At 33.4% G+C, this 26,149-nt stretch overlaps 1 protein-coding gene across 2 annotated transcripts; it reads left to right on the top strand.

Moving 5' to 3' along the window:
* Positions 1-479: 479 nt before the first annotated feature.
* Positions 480-25,639, top strand: LOC148944557 (uncharacterized). Of its 2 annotated transcripts, XM_089100111.1 has the most exons (7): positions 480-546; positions 4,581-4,767; positions 15,275-15,377; positions 18,262-18,407; positions 19,635-19,854; positions 20,591-20,749; positions 24,142-25,639. In XM_089100111.1, the coding sequence occupies exons 3-7, from the start codon at positions 15,285-15,287 to the stop codon at positions 24,679-24,681; spliced, it is 1,158 nt and encodes a 385-aa protein (XP_088956237.1). In that variant the 5' UTR covers positions 480-546; positions 4,581-4,767; positions 15,275-15,284; the 3' UTR covers positions 24,682-25,639. The 2 variants fall into 2 exon arrangements, with proteins under 2 accessions (XP_088956237.1, XP_088956238.1); XM_089100112.1 differs by lacking the exon at positions 20,591-20,749.
* The last annotated feature ends 510 nt before the right edge of the window (positions 25,640-26,149 follow it).

Raw genomic sequence — 26,149 nt, 5'->3', positions numbered from 1 at the left:
TTCAACGGCTGCATCGACATATTTCTACTGAGCCGTTGAAAATTGCATCCGTTATTTTAAATTGGAAGCGTTGTAGAACCATAAATTGCAAATAACTGAGAAACTAAACTTATTACAGATCAGACTTACATTTTTGATTAGGCATAGTTATCCAAGGCTATTACAGACTAGCCCTTTGAGTATTTGTCTTGGCTTCTAGAATTTGATCTAGCCTATTCTAATGCATATGCTTTTTAAATATAATATAGTATCTTTGCGCTTCAGCGGATGTAGTGAACCGTTTCTGTGTGAACATTATTGCTAATTTCCCGCTTCTGCTATCCGTGCGCCGTTTTTCGTTAAAAAAAATCGGACAAGTGGGAACCAAAGGTAAAGTGACGAAAAAACGAAAGTAAAGTGTCCTAATTTTCTACAAGATTTGACGAACTTTTGACGAACTTTTACGCTCAGCAAAACATTTAATTCAAAATTTCATGGGTGAAATTTTGAAAAACGTTTAGGGTAATTGCTGCTGGCAATAATTAGTCCTAAATGTTTTTATAAAGGGTGATTTTTGTTCAATTAAAGGCTTAGCTTTATGCACAATTCTTTTTTATTTATTTTTTCAAAGACAGGCGTGAGAAACTTGTATTGAGTTAAAAAGCTGACTTGATAGGCTAGGCCTAAGAATAAATTTGCAGTTTACAACAAAATATAGCTAAGATAAAAGAGAACACACAAATTGATCCCTTTTTTTTATCCTTTCATAGTTCAAAAGTTATTTCTGAGGCAAATTCCATTTTGAGCCCTTAATGTGACACCAAATGGTAAAACAGTCCATAGTTGCACAAATTTTAAAAATTCGTTTTAAAACAAAACTATTTAGCAAGAGAAAATTTCAATTTTTGGTTGGTTCAAGAATGGTAATTATCATTCTCCTTAGTCTTAATTGCAAAATGTTAAAAGGAAACATATTTGCAGAATTCTTGAAAAGAGCCTAAAACTCCTCAAAAATGACATTGCAGAAAAATTGATGCTATTTTTGATGGGTTTCTAGTTCAAATTTGTTTTGTAAATAAAATTTGGTAAAATTCTACTTTAGTTACTTTTGGCTATCTTGGAAAGGAGTTGGGTTAGGAAAATGAAACTTTCAGGGATGGATGTATATGCTAAGATTTGTCCCGGGAAGGTACTTTGAAGTACCTACCTCCACTCATCCCCCCTCTATATAATTATAAATTACTGCAAATTACTAGTTGTTTTTAAATCATATTTCATCCTATATTACTATCATAAATATAAATCACTGCTTACCTTACACAACTTCTGCTTTTAACCTTGTTCATTAAAATATATTCCAAAATCCTATTTAAATCCTAAGCCATTTAATTTTCAAACCATGCTGACTTTCTTTATGGTATATGAAACCTGGTTAGTTGTGATGTCACACTTGCCTTATCAGACACCCTTACCCTTAAGGGTAGCAGGCACATGCCAAACAACTCTGTTGATAAGACCATTTAAACTGTATTAATTAGGAAAGGATTTCACAAGAGAGATCAGTAAAAATAACCTAATCCATTTTAGATGACAAATTATGTCATATGAATCATCTTATTAGTCACTACGAGAGAGAGCTATAAAAACCTAAGACTCGTAGTATGCGTGAACAATCTCTATTTTAAATTTTGAAATTATCTACTATGGAACAAAACCCTCAAAATTTCACGAATTTAAACATATTCTCTTTTAAATATTTCTCAATATATCAACTCGATTTCACTCCCATTATAACACTTTACTTATGAGTCCCCGTTAGCTATGAGGCCGTGGTTTTGAAAATCCACCATCCCCCCTAACTCAAAATTTTCCAAAATTTTATTTTAAAATAAAGCTTTTAAAATAAAATTTTGGAAAATTTTGAGTTAGGGGGAAGGGGATTTTAAAACCCTCTTCCCGTGATATAACGTGTCCTCTGAAGTCAATTCTGAAACTTGTAGCCTCTATCTATTAGTGCTTTAGAAATATTTAAAAGCTTCTAAAGTAAAATTTTGGAAATTTTGAGTTTGGGGGAAGGGGGATTTTAAAAACCTCTTCCCGTGATATAACGTGTCCTCTGAAGTCGATTCTGATGTTTTTAGCACTCTATCTATTAATGCTTCCTAAACATCTTCCTATGGCATAATTTGTCCTCTAAAAGGGATTAGGCTGTTTTTACTGATCTCTCTTGTGAAGTCCTTTCCCTAATTGATACAGTTTAAATGGTCTTGTCAACGGAGTTGTTTGGCATGTGCCTGCTGCCCTTAAGGGTAAGGGTGTCTGATAAGGCAAGTGTGACATCACAACTAACCAGGTTTCATATACCATAAAGAAAGTCAGCATGGTTTGAAAATTAAATGGCTTAGGATTTAAATAGGATTTTGGAATATATTTTAATGAACAAGGTTAAAAGCAGAAGTTGTGTAAGGTAAGCAGTGATTTATATTTATGATAGTAATATAGGATGAAATATGAGTTAAAAACAACTAGTAATGTGCAGTAATTTACCATTATATAGAGGGGGGGTGAGTGGAGGTAGGTACTTCAAATTACATTCCCGGGACAAACCTTAGCATGTACATCCATCCCTGAAAGTTTCATTTTCCTAACCCAACTCCTTTCCAAGATAGCCAAAAGTAACTAAAGTAGAATTTTACCTAAAATTTCACTATTAAGACTAAGAAAAATAATACTGGTAAATTTTTACCAAATCATATTATTAACTTACAAACAAAGTGAATATACCACTTGATGCCTTTTTTTATGCTCTTTCCAAATAAAATAATCATTTTTGTTGAAAATGAATTTAACCCCCACCCCATATATATACCAATTTAGGGTATATATTTACACATTAGGGGGTAGGGGTAAATTTTAAACTTACCTCCCATTTACATCAGAAATGAAATTTACCCCCACCCCCCTAATGTGCAAATATATACCCTGAATTGGTATATATAGGGATGGGGGTTAAAATTCATTTCCAACAAAAATGATTATTATATTTGGAAAGAGCCTAAAAAAAGGCATTGAGTAGTATGTTTACTTTATTCATAAGTAAATAATATGATTGGGTAAAAATTTACCATGATAATTACCATTCCTAAATTAGCCTACCTACAATTAGCAATTTTTCTCATTAGCCAATTTTTTTAGAAACATGCTTCTTATCTTTTGGTGACTATGGGCTGTTTAGAACCCTTTATGTTCTTTCATAATTTAATGATTGCTTCTGTTGCAAATTGCATCTTGAGCCCTTAAAGGGACTCCAATGTATTTTATATGAATTATGAAAGAGCATAAAAAACATCAAATGATGTTTTCACTGTCATCCTAGCTAAATTATATGATCCACTAGAAAGTTACCATGAAATTTAACCCCCCCCCCCCCCTAATGTGCAAATATGTACCCTGAATTGTTGATGGCAAAGTTTTGAATTACAAAATCCAGTGCTATTTTTGTTGATGGCATTTGAAAAACATGAAACATTAGGAAAATGGTTTACATTTGTGTGGTCCAATGAATGATGTTTGAATTGTTAAAAATAAGTATTCTTGGAATATACTACTCTTGAACAACTTATTTATTAACTAGTGATATGTTTTTAACAACTTTTCAATAATTTAACTACTGTTGATAACTTCTTTGTGTGGTTACAAAAATGAAATACATTTAGGGCCCCTTTAAGGACTCAAGATGCAATTTGCAACAGAAGCAATTATTGAATTTTGAAAGAGTGTAAGAAAAGGCATCAAATGATGTATTCACTTTCATCCTAGCTAAATTATTGTGCCACCTGCAAATTTACCTAATTAAGTACTTGTAAATTAAACAATCTCAGAAAACCAGCTTTATAGCCACAAAGACAAGTGATGAGTGATAGAATGCATTGGAATTGTATAATTTGTGCTATATTTTTGCACATTAGGGGGTGGGAGTTATTTTATGTTATGTTTGGGGCACTGTCCAACTACTTCACCCCCCCCCCCCCCCAATTGTGCAAATATAGGCCTATAGCTTAAATTATATTATTATATAAACTAAAAGTTATATGAAGGTCAATTTTAGTAGGATTAGCATAATTTCACTTCTTGGATGTGTTTTGTTTAATTAACAAGTGCCAATAATTCTTAATGGCACCATTTTGTTCTGTTCTTGAAGGACATTTTGCTAAAGTTAAAAAAAAATAAAGCAATTCAATGATAAAAAAGCATCTGTCTATTGACAAGAACAGTCAACTTTTACTGTAAGTTGTTTATCAACCATTCTAATACTGCAAGTTGTGAGTGTTCTTCAGACTTCAACATCTAAATATATTTTCTGCTTGATCAAAATAACCCTTATGTTTACATGTTGTACAAAACACAAAATTAGGAAATATGTTATGGTTAAACCAAAATTGACATGGGCTAAATCTGTTTCAGAAGGGTAGGATTAAGAAAGGAATATAAGCTTTTTTCATAGTCAGTACATTCATTTTTTGCAGCCCCATCAAAATTAATAGCTATATTGGTATCACTAAATCTTCACTCAAAAGTTTTCAAGTTATAACTATGTTTAGATCCTGGTGCCAGGCTGGCATATCAACCAAACACTATCAATAAAGGGCCCAGTTGACTGCCACCAACGTGTTGCAACACCACCAGCACACTGCTGCCAGTACAGGCAGTGGTGTTGGGCTAACTTTGAATTCATTTTGTGGCAATTCTTTATTGTGTCACCTGCAAAGTTGGAGCTTTTCTTGTGTGGTTAAGTATTTCAATTTTCTTGATTAGAAGTAAGCAGGGCTTCCACTATCCCCAAATTTGGGGTGATTTCCCTGAAAATCTGTGTGTCACCCTGAAAAAAAATTGGTTCCCCAAAAATAACCCAATCATGGTGCCACCCATAGTGATTCATCACAAGTGACTATCCCAGCCAAATATTACTTTGCATACCATAATTCTTCACTACTCTCTTGTTCATTAGTTTTTGTATCTTATGTTACTTTGCATAAAAACCAGACATATACAATACAATTGCAATATACATGGTTCTTCATATGTTGACAAAAGTATTGTCTTTATGAAATGAGATTAAACCATTTTGAATGCAGTTTCCCAATTGCTATAAGATTCTTACATCATTCATAGTCAAGAATTTTATTTTTAAGTGGAACAGAATGCATACACTATACAGGTTCAGTTGGATTTTGAAATTGCTAGTCAACAGATTGTTGTGACAGCTGAATTGTAAGTTTGCAGAATTTTGTTTTCTTTTGATATTTCTAGATATATTTTCTTAATGTTTATTGCTGATTTATTGAATGCCTGATAGATTAAAGAAAATATAATCTTCTTCTGAAAAAATTTTACCCCCCCCCCCCCCAAAAAAAAAACTTCTATTGAGACAAAATTTAGCTATAGACTATGTAAAAGGTTGGGGAATTGAAGATTGAAACGGAAGTGACCCCAAAAGTATGATTCATAAAAAAAATTGTTTGTTTTGGTCCATAGGGGGGGGGGGGTAGGGGGCTATCATTTTAAGATGATAATACCTCAATTTTTTTAATTGAAAGCAGGGATACCAAAAAGATAATTATTTTTTTTCAATTAAAGTGGAGGTGGAAGAAAATGGTATCAAATTCCCTGTGGACACCATAGAAATATTTTGATAGACCCAGGGCTCCCCATTAGGACCTGTTCATTGTCTTGGGTATTTTTAGATTTCTCATAGGCTACTGGCCTAATTTGTTTTTTTGTGTGTGCTCCCTTTTAATTAGACTCCTTGGATCTTATTAAATGCTATGGTGAAACTATTATCTATTATTTCAACTATTGTGCAAGAATTCTGAAATGCCACAGCCATTTTGTTTTGACCAGGTTTCTACTTCTCTTGATAAATAACAAAGAAGACCAGCATCCAGCCAATGACTTGCAAAGTTTTAACTCATGAATAGGCCCAAATCTGTTGTAAATTCAAGCTGGGATTGGAAAAAGACTGATGAAAACATTAATGTTTGCAGTCAACATTGATTGCATTGGCAGTACACTGCTGAAATCTCACCAGCGGTGGCACAAAACAAAAAAAATTACTGGTGGCATGGTGTGCTGCTGCTGTTATTTTTGGCCCTGCTGCCGCCAGCCTTCCCTTATCAACACAGCGCCAGGGTCTAACTAGGTTCATGAAATATGATGTGGAACCATGTGGTTTATCTTCAGTGCTTGTCTTATATAATATTGAATTGCTTTTCCTTGAAATTTACAAATGCATCTAAAAATAGAAGAAAACAACACCATTTTAATTTATTTGTTTATAGTATCATACAGTAAATTTAGCAATAATTTTACTATGAAAAAATATTCAAAACATGCAAAAAAAATTTAGAAAAACAGAAGAAAACAGGGTAGCATGATTAATCAGAACTTACTGTATATTTTAAAGTAAGAATTTCATCATTTTTAATCTTTAGTGCTGCATAAAGCTTAGGGCTACATACAACAACATTAGGGGGTGGGAGGAATTTTCACAAATGCAACCTTAAACATGAAAAAAACATAAAATTAGCTATCTAAAAATGTCAATCTTTTTGTTTGATAGTGTTTCTTCTGAAGATATGTTACCCTATAGTATTTTCCTCTTCAAAGTAAACTTGCCAAAAAATAAAAACAGTACCATTTGATTCCTTGTTTTTTGGTCTTTCTTAATATAATGGTTTATTTTCTGGATATTGTCCTTCCCCCTGATGGTCCCAGGTAAATCTCTAATGTATATAAAAAAAGAAAACACTGAAATTTTTACTAAATTTCTTACAATGAAATTCTTACCTGATATACAGCATGTTTCATATAATTAGATTATCATGTTTCCTCCAATTGCTATCCAAGTTTTTATTTTTTTTAAACAATATTTTTATTTGCAATTCAGTTTTCATCACTCAGAAGAAACTAGATTTCATCAAGTCAAGAATACAGCTATCCATTATGCAACTCATCATGGGATGACAAACAAAAAATAAATATATTATTTAGGACTATATATAGGACAATCAGGATGAGAGGTGGTGCTTGTTGTTAGGAAATTGACCCTGATATTGCACTACTTTTGTTTTATTAGTGTGTTTCCTTCAGAAGAGCAGTTTAACTGTAATTTTATCAATAATCAAAAAAATTCTGCATGAAGATTCCTTCTAAGGAGGAAGCATTATGATAACAAACAAGTAGTGCTATTCAATTTTATAGGTGGCACTTTTACCAAATATTACTATGTTAGGTAAGAATTTCGTTGTAAGAAATTTAGTAAGAATTTCACTGTTTTCCTTTAAATTTTTTTATATACGTTAGGGATTTACCTGGGACCATCACGGGGAGGGGGGATGCAGTTGTATCCCTTTTCATAATGGACCAGATATATCCATAGGTTATATACAAAATTGGGAAAGACATGGATTAAAATAGAAGGAGCCACCAAAAGATATGATTAATATAAATCCCTGTATGCTATAAAGTAAGGAATGTGTTTTCATTGCATTTATTTTGACATTTTGTCTATACCCTAAGGACAAAATTTGGCTTCATTTGGGAGAGATGGAGTAATATTTTTATTTTACAGAAAATTATACTTGGAAAGAGAGTTGAACAAATAATTGAATTGTATTGCTCTTTTGTTACTAGAGTGTTTCGTTCTCCAAAGAAGTCTTCCTATAGGGTTAGTGTAGCCTAATTTAAGCCCTCAATTCACAGTTAATCTACTCCCTGAATCCCACCCCGCAAAAAATCTCAAGTTTAGTTTTTGGTTTTTCTTATAATATATCCTGCTATATATGCTTTAGGCGATACCCCTTAACCTTTGCTTTAGTCTTCCAAGGTATCTACCAACATTCCTTTCCCCTCCAATGGCCACTTAATATTGGTGAATTTAGAAAAACTTCATATTTTTCATATAATTTTCCATATATTCCATAGCATATATTTGCAAGCAGCTCTTGGGAGTTGAAAGTGAGTGTAAGATTTGAAAGGTCTATAAAGAGATAGCCCAGAATCAATCTAAATTTTGTTTTACCATAAAGCATAGGGTAAAGCATAGCATATATTAAATACATAACCTAACCTAGGTACCTTTGTCACAAACTGCAGCTAGCTCGTATTAGAATAAATAGGGTCTGGAAAATTTTATTCATTTTTTTTTGTGATCATGTTATATTTTTTGTGTGTTGGTTGTAACCTCTGCTTTGTGAAAGTGATCTTGATCTAATTTGCATTTCTTATTTTTGGTAATTCACTTTTCATCTTTAGTTACTACTTGCTACATTCTTGTTAGATTAGAAAAATAATTGTTTGGTTTGGTGCTACTGATTTCACACCTACTTTGTACCATCATTGATGCAACCTCCAATGCCTGCCTATGGCTGACAACACATAATTTTTTATTTAAGAGCTATTGCTTAAATATGGGACACATCATTTTTTATTTAAGAGTTATTGCTAAAATATGGGACTGAATGTTGTACATTCAAGGAGTGAAATATTGTTTTCATAAACTATTTCTTTTTGCCACTTTAACATAAAAAAACTTCCCCTACCTTCTATGTGCTTTTGTCTGACAAGTGACATGCATAATAGCTCTAAAAAGTTTTTTTTTTTTTTTTTTTTTTTTTTTTTTTTTTTTTTTTTTTGAAGAACATGAGCTTATAATTTTAATTAAACCCTATATGAGGATTTCTAGAATTTAAGCATAAATGCATGCAGTGCTTTGGTACAAATTTTTCTGATACTCTACACTATTATGTTTAAGAGGTAATTACTTGGCAAAAAAAAAAAAAAAAAAAAAAAAAAAAAAAAAAAACTGTCGTCCTAATCCAGCAATTGAGACAAATGTGCACTTGAACGAGGTTTTCACCTTATCATCCATCCAACTACCTAGGACCAAACAGTATAACCGACCAATCAACCAAATAGAAATGTTAAAATCCATGCAGGATCATCATCAGTAAATATAAGTCGTTTTAATCTCGCTAGTCGCAGCATTTGAAACCTAATAAAAAGTTTCAAAGTGATACCTTTTGCTAAGACTGATAAGCAGAAATACCACGTACCATACTGCGTATCGAAGTTTTGCTTTACTTACCTTGTACAGTGCAGCCTCTATCATAATAAGCCATATGTGTTGCATAAAAATATGATGCTACTCAAGGGCAGTGTTTCATAAATGATTGAATTTTTCTCTTCAACTTGTCAAAATACTGGAGATCATATGCTCCTCGGGACTCTATTTTATGTCCCAAAGTTGAATATATTTTGTTTGAAATTTGGGAGAGTTTGGAAGTAAAACTGTATTAATGCTCTATGATACCAAAAACTTATGTTGACTTCTTTAATTTCACTGCCAAAGTTAGACAAAGATCTTTTGCTGGGCTTATTGTATAAATTTAATAAGATTAATTTAGAAAAAAAAAAAATTTCTAATGATAACAAAGAGCAAAGTTGAAACTCAAAATGAACAAAAATTATTGCCCTGTGGTTTATACAATGCTAGTTCCATAAAACATGTGGTTTAACAAAACTAGGTCAAATAAACTGACTCGTGATATTTCCCTAGGTTTGTAGAATTCTAAAAAACTGGCACTTTACTGAAGTCTGTGCTTGCTTGAGTTTTTTTTATAGCATATTTGAATTACTTATTAAAAGTTTTTGATATTATGGCTAGTGAAAGACTATTGAGAGCCTTGTAAATTGATCTCTTGTTTTCTACAGGCTGCTTAAGAAATTTTCTGTTTCTCATCATCCTGATTTTTATTTGGTTCTACAAATACAAGCTGTTTTGCACCTGTTCTATAAATTATGCAAATGCAAGGGAATATCAGGAGTTGGGTTATTTGAGTTAGTTTTCCAATTGTATGTTGTGTAAATTGCGAAGCAATAATTTGAAAAGCAATAAATTTTCTTCTAAGTTTTAACTATGCTCTTTACTTTCATCAGAAAGCTTTTTTAGTAAATGTTTTTGCTATTAAAATTTTTTTTGGAATCTGTTTTTTTTTTAAAGAGGCCTTTTTCAAGCTTATGCTAAGAGTTTACTTTTCTTGGGCTGTGGGCTTTGGCTAAGCAGTCTCCATAATTTAAGTTGGATTTTAACTAGAAAAAAAAACAACAAAAAAACAGACTTATTTTCATAATATCCAATTTCCTCATTTGAATGTTGTTTCAAAATTTACCATTAACCCATTTGAAGAGACAAAATTCTATTGAGTCTAGGATCTATTAATTTTTGCTTTCAAAAAGGCTTAAGGAATAAGTGTTTTTTCTTTAAAATTGCATATGAATTCTTTTATATATAAGTAGTATTTTCCTGTAGATTTGGACTGTTGGCCCTGAAAATTACAAGCGTTAGATTCCTCTAGAAACATATTTTCTTTCTATTTAAGTATTTCATATTGATTTTCAATTTCACATACTGTTTTGCCACTATGGGACCCAGACAAAAAAGGTAAGCAGGGGGCTTAGCACTGTCCAATAATTTTTTACTCTTAGAAAGAGCACTAGAACTCATCAAAAGTTTAAATCCAAGAAGGCTGACTGCCTTCTTATAGTTCACACGTTTTCCAATTATTTTTGCCATCTTCCCCTACTTCTGAAAGAAAATCTGGTGTCCCCAATCTTCACCTCTCTAAGATTGGACCTCTGAAGAGAATTTACCTCTTTCTTAATTTGTTCTCCAAACTTAATAGCCTATGTAGCCAAACTTTAAAGTTTGAACACTTATAAAAGAATGGTTAATAAGAAAATTTGTTTAAAGCTCTTTGGTTTGAAATGGAGCACAGGCGCTAGTGACCTTACCTTGGTTTCTAAGAAATGACAGGAAAATCTGTGAAAAGGATTATTGTACCAAGAATAGTAGGATTTAAGGGTTAACATATGTTTGCTTCTGAATTCTGTGAAATGCTGTCCTTACCAAAGTTCTAGCAACCTGTATAGACACTAAATTCCCAATGTGTTTTATATCAAAAGTGTCATCATAGAAGAGATAGCTAGATTACTGTCTGGACCTTACTGTCAAATACCCTAGAACAACAAAAATGTTGTCTGCTAAGGGTAACAAATTTTTGCTGGATTTTGTTTAGAGATACTTCAAAGTTTGACATTCTTTACCAGTTTACAACTTTCCTTTTATAACATCGACCCTCGATGACAGACACACAATCCATATAAAATAGTGTTGCATTTTATGCATTAAGACTACGTTTTTGTCTTCATGTAAACAGAAGTATATATTTTTTTTTATAAGTAAGGTTAACTACGTTCCTGGGAGCTATGACGTTGGTAAGGAGTCTAAAATTAGACAGTATAGAAGATGGAAAGACTAAGCTTAAGAAAGTAGTTTGTGAAGTCACTAACATTGTCTTAGGGAGTGAAGTTAGAAACGCAGTTAGGAATATTAGTGAAATTCTTTATGTCTAATAGAGAGGAGGAGGCGCTTGTACAAGACTTATTTGAGTGATAGATCGTATGAAAATAAGAGGAATGCAAAGTAAGTGGAGAAAGTATTAAAATATGGATTAAAGAGGTGTGAAGTAGTGGCCATGGATAAAAATGCTGAAGATCTGGGTGATACAGCCACACAACACAATAGTAAAATATTGTACTGGCGTGCTAATAAATTGGGAGGGCATAGTCAATCTAGACTTGTCCCATTTGAAGAGAGGATGGGGCTACAATTATTGATAAGGAAAGAGTTAAAAGGAAATGGACAGAACATTTTGAGGTACTTGTTTGTTGTAGCGCCGACCACTCAAGTTGATCATTCATTGACGCATTATAGAACCGTTTTTTTTCAGCTTAGCGTGAGACAAGACAAAGAGAACTGACCGAATATGTGGAGAATATATAATTTGGGCTATATATTTGCACATTAGGAGGAGTTGAGGGTACAGCATTTGGATGGTGTGAAGTTAGAAAACAATTCTTACTGCATAATATGTAGAATAATTGTACCTAACACTTTTTGCATGCAGAACCGCTATACTCCCCCCCCCTAATGTGCGAATACATAGCCCAAATTTGTTTCTAAAGTATTATATTTTTATCATACTTAGTTATATCTCATTAGGATTAGCCTAACTTCACTTCTTGAATGGTCAGCGCTATAACAGACAAGTACCCCTTTTGAGAATGTGCTAAAACGTGATAGGTCAATAACCCTCATATTAACAAAATTTCATGTACCAAACCATGAATACCTGGGGCCTTACAATTTTTTAATCCTTTTATTGCTGTCACTAATTCTTACTAAAAAAAAAAAATAATAAATTCTTTGCATCTGAAGTGTCGCTAACTTTTTCATTCTTTGCTATATCTACTGTAAGCTGTAGCCGCTGTAGGAAAAACGTAATTCAATCCCGCTTTTTGTGGCTATAATGAGAGAAAGGTTGAGATGGCAAGGACACATTCTGTGGTTGAAGGTTAACAAATTGTAAAGACAATCCTTGTCAACCAACTGTCTAGAGCCAAACAAAAAGCAGGTCGTCCCCAATTGGGGTGAGAGGATGTAAGGAAATATTGAAGGGTGGGATGGAGGGGAAGTGTGTGTAGCTGTGTTGGCCAAAAGCGGCTTGATGCAGTAGTATTAGTAGTTATATAAGGGGTAGGGGATGATATTTGGGAGAATTGCCAGAAAATTGTCAAGGAGGACTGATTAAATCACAAACATTGTCATTTTAGCCCATCATTTTTCAGTTTGTCATATAGAAGACGGTGGTTCGGGCCAATCTTGAGAAGTAATTTCCTCTGCCTCGTATATGTGAGCATGCTTATGTAGTACGGTACTGAGGGAATTCTCATCAAATGCAAACATTTTACTTACCAAAAGAAGGGTTTTATCTTCTAGTAATTCGGGAGAAAAATTGAATCATTAGAAACGGAGGGCAGATTTTAATTAAAATCTACAGGAAAAATCTAAATAACAAAAGATAATTTATATAGGCTAGCTACTCTCTTCTCTGTATCCTATCTTTATCACCAGTGGCGTAGCTACAGTATTTTTATGGAGAGGGGAGGGGGACAAGAGGGGGTGCTATTGAATTAGGTGCTATTCAAGCAGTAGTGAAGAACAGTAACTATTTAACAAACACGCTACTTGGTGAATTAAAAACAATGAACACACATTAAAAAATCATAAATATAAGCGCTGGTGTTCGGCCTTTACTAAAATTGTTAGGAATGAGCTGCTGCATACGACAGTAATCTAGCGTAAAGAAGCTTTCGGGTGTGCGAACATGAATCTCGTATACACTTGGCTTTTTTCAGCCAGATTCACCACTAATACTGCAGTACATATCCCCCATCCACTTCTCCCAACCCCCGTGCCCAGCACAGGATGCTCATAATTGAACCAAGCTCCATTCTAACAGCCTCGGGTATTGCGCTCTTCATTTTCTCGTAATTTTGAATGGGTTTTGACTCTGTAAGATTTAATTTGTTGTACTGCATTTTCAATACATGTGATTTATTGAAATATTTTTTATGATTTTTATATTAAATTGATTGTTTTGTGGTTTCGTCGATTTATATTAATAAATAGCATTTATATCTGCGGGCCACATAAAGCCAAAACAAGAACCATAGCCAGCGCAATAAAGCTGTCTAAGTAAAGATACAGGATAAGTCAAAGTACCATAGATTGTGTAACATTATATTGTGACATATTTTCCATATATAAATAGCGACCGTATTTCAAATTTGAAAGTATTCGAAAAATAAAGTCAGAATTATTAACTTATCTGTTGGGCATTATTTGACAAAGAATATCTAGAAAACCTAAACAGTTCTTGATATAATTGCGGCAGAAACCTTAAACTAATTAAAAATTGCAATGGATGCCAATTGGAAGAGAAAATTGACTCCTAGTGTTTGAAAATTACCCCCCCCCCCTTTGTATCTTTGCAAAAAAAAACGAATTCTAGAAAAATTACGCAGAAGTTTTTCTTGTGTAAATCAGGGCATGGCGGTATACATTTCCGGAGGGGGGTTACACTTAATATTGTTTTTATATCTATAATTCCTTTCACAATAAAAGCTCAGTCTCCTAGTGCTGGTAAAACTGATAACAATAGAAAAAGAGAATGCGGCAAAACCGCTTATACATGCGCACAAAATGTCTAAATTGTGAGTAAAATATACCTAATGTGTTTAAATTCACTTTGTTCTATTCTCTGCAGACATTTCGTATTGCATGCTGATGCAGAGATAAATGCCTCACAAGTAGCGCTGGCGTTATGTGAAATGCGACTAATTCCAGTCATAATTCTTAGCACATTTACGCTAATTTTTTTGGAGCTGCTTAAAAGAAACATTTAGAAAAACAAAAATAGCAAGGAATCATCATGGTATTATACATAGAGGCAGTTCTACATTTATGGGTTAGTATGTGAATCTGAAACGTAAGGAGTAGGACCTTATTAGTGTTTATTAGGAATTTCAATGACAAGTAAGAGAATCGGAGTTCAATTAAATACTGGAAATAATAAATAATACAATTAAATGATTCCTGGGGCAGATCCCCCAGTACCAAATTCTATGACTAAACTACAACCGATTTGACCTATCTATTTATAGTACGAATATCATTGTAAAAAGCACTAACTCTTATTTTCTTTTTCAATGATTTCTTTTTCATTCAGGAAATTATATTCACTGTCTTATTCATCTTCAGATCCTTCAATGATTCCATTTCTGTCCTATTTGCAGATGTAGAGGGTGTATTCATTTTCACTTTTGAAAGTTTTAAAACAAGAGAATCTAATCTTGAAGTGATAGATTTTAGGAAGTAAAAGCACCTTAAATGTCTGAAAAAATTTACCTGAGCAAATGTGACGAAACAGGAAGCATAGAACATTTTTCAATTTTGCCATTAACTAGGCTCACACTTTTACTTGATGATAAGGTTTCAAAGGCAGTAGGCCTATATTTGGAAAAACATTGATGTGGAACATATTATAATGAATAATGGACCCCTATTTTTCTCGTTTTCCGTGCAATATTTAAAAAGTATGTTAGAAACGAGTATGGATTAATTGGAAAAAAAATTATCTGCCCAAAGTAAAGAGGAAATTTGACACTTAAAACGAGCTTTTAAGCAGTTTTAAAGCTACTTAATAAATTATAGTTCTTTTTCAGATTATTGGGAGGGGTAACTGCCCCCCCCTGTCCCCCTACCCCGCCCTGAACTCCGCCACTGTTTATCACATTACTTAACGCTTCTAAATAATCTTCTTATGTTTTTTAGATTCACTAGAATGATTGAAGTTTTTCCAGAAATTGATTCTCTGCAAATCATTACTATTAAGTTTAGTAACATCAAAGATGGCCAAAGGATTAATCACAATGAGGTATATTTGGCAATGCAACTACTTTTTTATTCCTTCAGTTTGAGATTTTTCTTTTTGGATAAGAAGAAAAGGAGTCAGATAAAATGAAGAGAAAAGGATGATTGTAAACATAAGGACACATAAACATATTCTTGTGGGAATGGGAGCTGAGGCGTATTGGAGAGGGCAGTGAAGTAAAACTGATCTTAGAAAAACATTTAATGTACTGGTATGTTCGTTGTATTCCGCCATTTGTGTTGAGGTTTTTTCATGTAACCCTAAGCTAGTTACCACAACTGTGAATTAAATAACGAAACGCTGATTAATTAAAGAAACGCTTTAATTAAAGAAACTCTGATTACCTCCTAACCACCCTCGAACTTAGGGTGAATCCTATAGCATTGCCTATAGTAAAGAGCCATGTCCCACCCCTGTCTATTTTTTGGCCACTTTGTATAGAACGGGTGGCTATGGATACTTGGGAAGAGACTCATTTGATTTTTTATTCTTGTTCCTAGGGGCCTCTTTAAGGGCTTAAAGTTACTGGAGGGCAACCAAACCTCACCACGTGGCCTTTCTGTTACCTGCTGCACCCCATAATATCAGATCAAAATTTAGAGATATTCACTTTGTTCAGAATAGCTGAATGTCCAATAAATAGCCTATGTCTCTGGGAACAACATGACCCCGCAGCCCTTGGGACAAAAGCAGCAAATTAAAAAATTGCCAGTTGTCTATATATTGATTTCATAGCGAAAAAGGGGTGCATGTTCAATATTAGGTGTCTGATTGGCTTGTAACTTTTCGTAGTCGTTCCCGAGGCCAAGAAGACAGCATTTTGTTGAAGGATGCGGGGGCCCAGAAATAGGCCACAAACTTTTATCTTTGGCCAGTCTGAAACTGTCTGAACCAGTCTGAAGCAAAATTTTGGTCCCTCAAAAACGTCGCCTAATAAAGGTCCAAGAAACTTTCTCCCTAAACGGCTTGAACCTTCTTTTAAAGTTTCTGGGCTAAAAAAGACTGAAAATGGGATCAAAAAGTTTTTTTTTTCTCGACAGCTTGAAATTTAAAAGTGGTTGGGCCAAGGGGACCCTATTTATCAGCTTAGACTTATACTTTTAACTCCCTTAAAAAAAAAAAAAAAAAAAAAAAAAAAAAAAAAAAAAAAAAAAAAAAAAAAAAAAAACAGGCTTCCTAACAGGGACCCACAAGTTATTTTTTTAACGACTTGAATCTACCTCAGTAAGTTCCTGGGTCAAGGGGACCGTAATGTACAATCTGTTTTTTGATTAGAGGGACCTGGCCCCCTAAAAATGGGCCATAGAAATTCAGTTGATGGCTATAAAAATTCTGCGAATATTTTCTGTAGGTTTCTGTTTAAATACTAAATCACAGGCCCCTAGTATTATGGTAAAGATAAGAAATGCGGCATTGGACTTTACAGTCCCTACCGGCGGTGATGATCTCCGTTTCTTGGCCCTTCAGCCAGGAAGTGCAATGGGGGTTGGGGGCCAACCCTCCTGTGCTTTAACACACCCTTCCTGTTTACCTTCCCCAGATTTCTTCAGGTACCCATTCAAAGCTGGGTCGACTCTGGCTGAGCTTACAGAGTCACGCCACTGAACCCCTTCCCAAACCAAATAATTGGGTACACTAGAACTCGAACCCTCGTCCTCTCGGACAAAGGATCGTAAATCCAGTGCACCAATCCACTCGGCAAATTATGCACTTATATATGTATATATATATATATATATATATATATATATATATATATATATATATATGTATATATATATATATATATATATATATATATATATATATATATATATATATATATATATATACATATATAGTTTATATTTTAGTTTTTTTTGAAGCGTCAAAACTTGTTACTAAAGTTGAATGCTACTAAAATCTTATTGTTACAAAAAAAAACCCATTAGTTTTGTCCAAGATAGAAATCACTAGTTAGTTCTCTGTCTGCACTTGGATTGCGAGAGTCAAGGCAAATTATCCTCATAGGAAGACGCATCGATTGACAAATTATTATGTTTTCCTTGTATATTAAAAAAAAAATATATATAACTGTTGACTGTAGAATATGCTTGTATTTAACTGGATGAGTGTGCCAACAAGCTAACTGCTGACTTGGTGCAAAACCCAGGTAAGTTCTGACTATGAGCTATAGTGAGCTAAGTCCAAGTTGCAGAGTTTTGCAGAATTGTTGTGGAATAACGCGCTAAAAAAAGAGTAAAAATGAAAAAAGTAAAAAAAAAAAAAAAAAAAAAAAATCCTGAAGCAGTTTTAAAAGGAGCTAAATCCTTATTCACTGAAAAATACTGACGTCCACACTTGGTGCAAAATCTGGCTAAGTTCAGCCTATGAAGTTTGAAAAAAAAGCTGTTCAATGAAAAAAAAACTAAGAGCTGATGTAGAAGAAAAATAGTCAATCTCAAAACAAAGGAGAAATTGATATGAATCAAAAAGGAAAAAAAGGAAACCTAAAACACTTAAACCTTGCCTGCAAGAGCTAAAAGAAACTCTATTATTGATGGCTAAGTCACCCTGGCCATTGAGAATGAGACCAGTATTTATGTGGTGTTCTTTTACCCAAAGGGGTCCTTACTATTAATTGCAAATATACAAATTATAATATACCAGCTATTATTAGTGATTTACGTATCTGAAATGAATTACAATTGAGGATTATTGATAGGCTCCTATGGGCTTACTTGAAGTAATCTACGGGCCTTATTGGGCGTGATAGTCCATATAATAATGTTATTATAACGAGTTATTATTTTAGGAATTTGTTTGGCTAAACTTGTTTTTGACTTTTGAAACGTTTATGTGAATATTTTGTTAAATATTTAAATACCAATTTGTGCTGATTTTTCAGATTCTGGTGTTAAATCCTAATAAGGTTTGCAGTGAAAGTGCTGTGCTTGCAGCTGCACTTAAATGGAAATTATTTGAGAATAATGCTATTTCTGATCTTGAAGTAGTCGAAGAAACGAATTTTGATGTTTTTTCCCTGTTCATCGAGTAAGTGCACTGAACAGTTTACATTTTAATATTCTAATTATTTGGCCGTAAATATGATTGAAGTCTTTGGCCTCGAAACCCGTTTAGCCTAGTACATAGCCAATTTGATTGTTGTTCTGAGTTTTCAAAGGTATTTTTTCACTCTTTATGCAGTTGTTATTTTAAAAAACTATTTCAGAGAAAATTAGAAAACAACATTAGAACCTAAAACGGGCAGAGACAAAAATACAACTGTGACATTGTTTAAATCCTTTTGTTTTAAGTTTGACCTATTATATTAGGTCAACTTAGAATTATCAGGGTTATCTTGACTGTATAAATGGAAGTTAAAAGAAAAACTGAAGTTAAAATGAATAAATAGTTAAGCTAAACAAAAACGAACTGAAATCATCAAAAATAAAGGCTGGACTACTATCCCGCCTCAACGCACAAGTGTTATCTACGCTTTGCTGGAAATATAGTCTGTAGGTCTATTGCTAAACGTACTTGTTTCTTTTTTATGTCCCATCCATCGGCTAAAAAAAGAAAAATGTGACCACTAATAAAGTTAACAAGAAATAATAAAATCTATCAGAATAAATGTATTTTCCATAATCAATTTAGTTTTACTTTTTTATAGGCACACTTACTCTGGCACTAGTTTTGCTTCATTCCATTTTGTTCAAAAGTCTAGAAAATTGATGTCCAAAAGAACTTTTATGCATGAAGTAGCTACTTTTGAAACAATCTGTGTTTTCACTAAACTAATTGAACTGAATTTCAGATGACTGAATAGAGGCATTAACTCTCTCTTCAGAATCATATCTCATATTTTTATATTATTTAATTTTTTATCAGGGAAGTTCTAACGTTTACCCATCTTTGCTTATGTACGAGATAGTTGATGTCATGTTATCATTGGTTAATTATAATCTTTAGTTGGATTTATGAGAAATGTTTGCGAGATAACTTGAGACACTACAGCCATTACATTAAAAAAAAACAACATAAAATTCAAATGATTGAAAAACTACGAGTTGTCTTTTGACAATCACTGATCACTTTAATGCTCTCTAATCGTTTCTTCTTTCTATTAAATCTCATAGTACTTTTTTCGTTTTTTTTTTCAATGAGTGGTTTGGCTAATACGTCTTTGAGAGGCCTGTACGGAAAATATTGACACAACGGTATCATCTGGCTAGAAGTGTACCACTTCAATATTGCTCATTTTTCTTTCCTTTATTTCAGAGTTCTGCAATCAGAATGTGTTTTTTCACGCGTTTTATCACTAAATGTAGAATCTTCTTTGGGTCTGTTTTCTTTGGCTGATAAATATATTTGTCCAAGTCTAGAAACTGGAATATTGGCACTGTTCTTCTCACAGACTTCGCCTGAAAATGCTGCCTTAATGTGTGAGCTTGCTTCTGAAGTTCTGTGCAAGCCCTACTTAGCCAAATATGCGAAGAGAGTAAGTTGTTTTTTCTACTTTCTAAACCTATTCCAGTTAGATTTCGGTGCTAGGATAGTAGATTAACTTTACAAGGTAATTGCTGTAGAATTCTTAGACTATGTTTCTGCGCATAATTTTTACGCTACCGTTTCACGGCAAAACCTTAATTTCTATCCCATTATTTCTTTGCCTGAGAGCACATCCAATCTCCAGGAGATACAATATGGGGTACCACAGGGCTTGGATCATTACTTTTTTCTGTCCATGTTGTCGACTTAAGTAATAGAATACAGGGTTGCAAATGCTGCTCTGTCTGCTCATCAGCTCAGACGTGATCTAGCAACGAGAAAACGTTCTCATTATTTGCTGATTTTACATATTTTGAAAATTATGCAAAGGCAGAACAACAGCTGATGGGAGCACTTGAAGTGTGCTAATACTTTAATGCTAATATATGGTTTGTTTTCAAAGCTTCCATTTGAAACTCTCCTTGAGTCAGCCCTTTTACTTAGTTCGATCGAGTCTGCTTTTTATTTTTCCTCTTTGGATAATATCTGGTTTTTTTTTATATTATCTTGTCTATTTTTCTGCTTCTTGAGGGTGGTAAATATGTAGGTAATTAAAATAGAATTCTTTCTATGTCGAAATTCGCCTAAAACCATAACAGTTGGACTTGAATATATCACAGCTTTTCACCGTCAAGACTGTTTTTCATGCCTTTCCCTACCTTCATTTTTTCCTTTTCCCTTTTTAGGTGTTTCTAAATGGTTCTTCAGAAGCATTGAGTGAAAAAGCGCTGCAGTGCTCAGTGGAAACACTGACCATGTTAATTTCTAATTCGAATTTATCTTTGAATAATGAAAGCCAATTATTTAATTTTATTGAAAGGTATAAAACCCAACATGGTTACGATGTAAGTACCTCTCTTCCTCTCTCTTGCTCACTCTCTCTATCTCTCTCGCTCTCTCTTTCATTCTCTCTCTTTCTATCTCCTTGTCCCTCTTTGTTCTCTGCTTCCCCTCATAGAATTTTAAATAGACCCTTCTTTTCAATTAGCCAATGGGGAGGAAATAAAAGTAGGCTCTTAAGATATAATGATATTTGAGACTTGTTATGGTATCTCAATCAAAAATGTGTGATGTAATTTAGAGCTGACCAACACTAAAAATTTAATATCTTACGAAATAAAATTTACTGCTTCTTAATAATGCACTGGTTTATATCTTCTATCTTTAAACAAGGTTTGTAAATATTCGATTCTCTAATCATTTATTAGCATGATCTATGAAATTTTGGCAATTTAGCTAAGAAAGTCTGGCGTAAATTCAATTCCTCCTCCCTATTAATGCATCAAAGATTCATATATTTTAAAGGATTTGTTTTCATCTGGAACTCGTTGTGATTCTCACTCTTGCTTCTGTTCTAACCGCAAATTTCATTTAGGGTTCAATGTATTCGTTGTGAGACTGGTTGTCAAATGTCTTCTAGTCCCAGATCTCGCTTTCACTTCATTTTCGTGCTTCACTGCTTCCGATTTTTTTCCATGTCTTTTACTTTAGCTATTCGGATTCATTTAAAAGTATGTTTTCCAATGCCTAGGCCGTCTGAAATATTTAAAATTGGTATAATCAACGTTTTATTATTTAGTTTCAAGTAATAGGGTGGTAAATCAGCCATTTCAGTTGAAATAAGAAATTCTGTCATAAATTCAGTTCCTCCTTCCGGCTTAACATGTTTCTTATTCAATCGTAATTATCTGAAATTTCTGTACTCCGGAATAGCATAATCATCGTGTTATTCTTCAATTTTAAGTCATGTTTTCGTTTGCAATTCAATGTGATTTGTTGCTGTTTCTTGTTCCATGTCTTTTTTTTAGTTGTTCGGAGTCATTTGTCATTTTGTGTAATTTTGCTGTCATAGATACTAAATATTAATTCTTCCTTCTATCCTTGATAGAAGCTAAAATAGCACGTTCCTTATTCAATCGTAATTTTTTTCAAATCAGTTTGTCATCTTGTGTAACATTGCATGCGTCATAGATACTAAAAACGATACGACCATCGCGGGGGGGGGGGGGGAATAACGTAATTTATGCTCTCTAAATGTATTGGTTATTAATGTTTTGAAATTGTTGTAATCCCTTGTCAAATATCGAATCATCATTTGTAATAATTACAGATTTTTGTTTTTTGGGCCTTCCTACTTACAGTATATAACTGGTTGCGTTTAAACCTGTAAGCTTTTTTTTTCTGACATGACAGCTTTAATATAGACTTAACTGAAGAGTAAGTTGTAGAGTGTGTTCACCGCGTAGCCCTCTGTTTCCCCAAAGAAAAGTAGCAAATAAAGTTGATTCATTTGGAGATTGATGCTTGTAGGGTCGAATTTTATTGCCATGTTCACAGTTTCCAAATGAAGTGGTTCGCCTTCTTTTACGAAGTCACCGTTCACCAATGGGTTCTACAAACGAATCCGGGGCTTATACTCCTGTTTTGCTTTAGCTTCATTTTAACGTAAGTGATGATTGAACCATCAATAGTTGTAATATTTTTGGTTTCAAAGCAGCTGGACAAGTTGCCACAAAGTACAACGACATCAATTTCCACTTCGACCAGCGTTTGCGATGACCGTAGATGAACTACAAGGGCAAACTTTCGAATTTGTCGGCGTCAACCTTGGTACACCTGTCTTTAATCATTTTATGTTGGTACCTAGCATTTTCCCATATTAAACGACAAAATAACTTTCCTTGAAAGTTCAGCTACCACCTGAAAATGAACGTTACACGTATAATGTTGTGTGGAAGGAAGCATTTAACGCTTCCTCCAAAACTTCTATCATTAACTATTAATATTGATAGCAACAACGGTTACCCTAACGGTAAGATAATTTTATAGCTTCAAAACCCTGTAAAGAATGAACCACTTTCTTTAATGGGAATTTCACATGATGTCATGACATTACCCACTAGACCGAATTATGCTATGTGCATAATTTCTATATAGATTGTGACTTATGTGATTTTTGATTTTTAAAGTTTTATTAGTTTTTGATGATTCTGATTTTATTTGGTGGTTTTCGGATACGTATGAGTAATTGCCAAGTACTGGCAATATAGAAACAACATTACTGAAAATAACATAAAAGGGTAAGAAAATTCTATATTATTGTTCATTCTAAGAAATTAAAAAAAAGGTCATTCTAAAGAAATTTTAAATTAAAAAAAAATGATTGTAAAAAAGACTGTTATTTGGCTTAAGATTTGTGTTCCCTGAAAATTGTGTAATTTTGTGATAAGCTTAAAGCTGTGGTCCATGCTGACAGGATAAGATATTTATGTCATTGAATTCATTAATATCAGGTTTATCTGTTTACCAAAGCAGAATTATGTCATTATTAACCTTTTTCCTTGACCTAAATTTAAAATAGAAAAAATTTCGTATTTTTGCATGCGTCTGACGTATTTTCAACGTATATTTCAGCTAAGAATTAAAAAAAAAATCCCAAAGTAAATTCCAAAAGGAAATTCAGTAGGTTATATGGATAAGATGAATTTCATCAGTCGAGTGATAGAAAAATTGTCGTCTTACGTTGGGTCATTCAAACCAAAAGGCTGGAGAAAAACAACATATCAAAAACTTGCACACGGGACATAAATCCTAAGCTAAAGTGTGTTTCAAGGTAACAATACCCCCATTGATACAAATTTGGAGCACAGGATAAAAGATGGCATTCGTGTACACATGTGTACATGCATATAATGCTAGAATTTATTTTGGAATTACACGAATGGAAAGATTCTGGAATTATATGGATGGATAAATTATCCTCTGACATGAATCCAAAAATTAATAACGAAGATGATTTTAGTAGTGAAAGAAGAATCTAGAAAAGTAAAAAACTGCTTCCTTATTCACGCTACAACAAGCACCTTTTTGAAAGGGGGTTATTTCATTTTCCCAAAATAAAAAAACAAAAACAAAATGTCCATAGAACAGTTGAAAGGAGGATAGATCGTGAAAATGAAAGAATAATACATCTAAAAATTCTAGTCTTACTGCCATTCCTATTATGGTAAAAAAAATGTTGTCGTACGGTACATGAAGCTAATTCAACTCAACTGTTTAATTGCAGGAAGGATGAAGGTTTATACCAAATATTCAGTTTTTGTGTTATATTTCTATATGTTAAAGGACGCATACACATTTATGCTTTAGAGCATACTTTATGCTCTATTTCAACTAACTGTTTTTAGGAATTGCTAAGACTTATAGCTTGTGTTCTATTTCGCCTGTTTAATTACAGGAGGCACGAAGCCTCGTACCTTACGTTCATTTTCTACAAATGGATATTGAAGAATTTCTAGATGGACCTGCTCGTTCTGAATTGCTCACAGATAAGGAAAAATCAGACTTCTTTCATTTCAAGGAATCAAACAGAGTTTCCCCTAGTTGGAATTTAAACAAGAAGACATTTAGAGTGGCCAAACCTGTAGTTAACTATATCATAATCAGAATAAATATGAACGTTTTCAGTTTCCGTGGCTCTTATTTAATGAGACATTATAATGGTCCTATTCTAAAGTTTCAAGTATTGCAGTCAGTTTTACTAGAGAGTTGTCACCTAAAGGTTAATATTGGTACAGGATGTTTGGCAACTGTTTCAGTCCTTGATTCAAAAGATTATCCTCTAGTTGTTAAATCTGTATATGTAGAAACGGGTGTCTGTTGTGTTGCAGCTGTGTTTGATAGTCAAGCTGTTCTTTGTAGTGACTCTACATACAAACTTGTTGTAAAGGGAATATCCACTGTGAAGTTGGCATGGTTGAAGGGGATATTACCATGAAATAAACTTTATATATTGCTAGATTCAGGTTGATCTATGGTTAATAAAAAAAAAGAGCGAAAATTTCAGATGTTTTTTTTTATTAGGTTTTGTTTACTATTTTTTTTTCATATATATTGTCAAGACTATAGAGAGTGAGGTGTTCAACAAGGGTATGCGAATATTTGAAATTTTTCAGTTGAAATCGGTTGTGCAAAAGTTGGTTCTCTTAGAAATGTAAAGAATTTTAAAAAAAAACGTAGGGAAAGAAAAACAACTTACATGTTTTTTTTCTGACACTGCTTACCCCCTTCCCCCCTAAAAAAATTGGAGGTGCGTGTTTCCTCTATCACCAGCTATATAATACTCATAAACACTTTGGTTTTCATAAGAGAGGTCATTTGAAATACATTTTCTCGCAAAACGATATCTTATTTATATATTTTTGCTTACTTTTATAATTATACAGTTAAAAATAATGTGTACATTTTCAAAATTTGAGAGAGGGCTTTGAAGATACTTTCTGTGAAAAGGTTTATGATCAAGGGGCTTCTTAATTTCAAATACACATTTTCAGGCTTCAATAACTCGATTTCGTTATTTCTAATGGTTTCTTGCTGCCACACACGGTCTACCCTATGTCCAATTATGCTTTGTCTATTATGAAAGTTGCCCTACTGAACAGAAATGTGTTGCTATTGCTTGAAAAAGGGCTGGGCAAATCTTCATAATTGTTTCAGATTCGCTATTTTACAAAGAAACGAAAATCAAAACGTTTCATTCTAAAAATTCACCATTTTAGCCCCAAATATAATCCTTCAGTTTCTAAATTGTCCCATAAAATTTCTTAACTCATGTGAAATATAACTTGCGTTGCCTGCAGTTGAAGGTCTATTCTGTAGTTTTTTTTTGTTCACGGTGAGACCATAATCTTACAGTGAGGCTTATGAATGAGTTTGTTTTTATGTGTAAATAGGCAGTTCCATTTTTGACATTTTGGTGCTATGATTTTTTTTTTGTGATTTTGTTTTTATAATAAATCCATATAATTGACTTACCATTTTCGGCCGTGTGAAACACAATTGCTGGTTTAAAAGTCCCAAAGGTTAGATATCCTAGTGTCCTTCGATGCATGTCAAATCCAGAGTCGCACCTATCCGCATTTTATCATTTCTAGGGTAGGGAGGGATTTTCTATAGATGGGAGGGATTTCCCAAGGGGAGAATGTTCCGCCGGGAGGATAATTTTCGAGAGGGAACTTTCCTTTAGAAATTTTTCAGGGGGGGGGGGGAATTTTCTGGTATGAAAATTGTCAGCAATTAAAAAAACAACAGGTTTATCAACTGAAAATAAGGAGCAACATTAAAACTTAAAATGAGTAGAAATTGTTCCGAATATGAAGGGGGCTGCTTCTTCCTCATTCCTCGCTCTTTACGCTAAAGTTGGACTTTTTGGCCAAATTCTTTAAAAACCACTTCTGAAACACAAG

The sequence above is a fragment of the Artemia sp. Qi Xiang Cuo genome, chromosome 14, assembly GCF_049724085.1.
Source record: "Artemia sp. Qi Xiang Cuo chromosome 14, ASM4972408v1, whole genome shotgun sequence".
NCBI lineage: Eukaryota > Metazoa > Arthropoda > Branchiopoda > Anostraca > Artemiidae > Artemia > Artemia sp. Qi Xiang Cuo.
The sequence above is the reverse complement of the archived record's forward strand: the minus strand, read 5'-3'. Positions and strand labels throughout refer to the sequence as shown.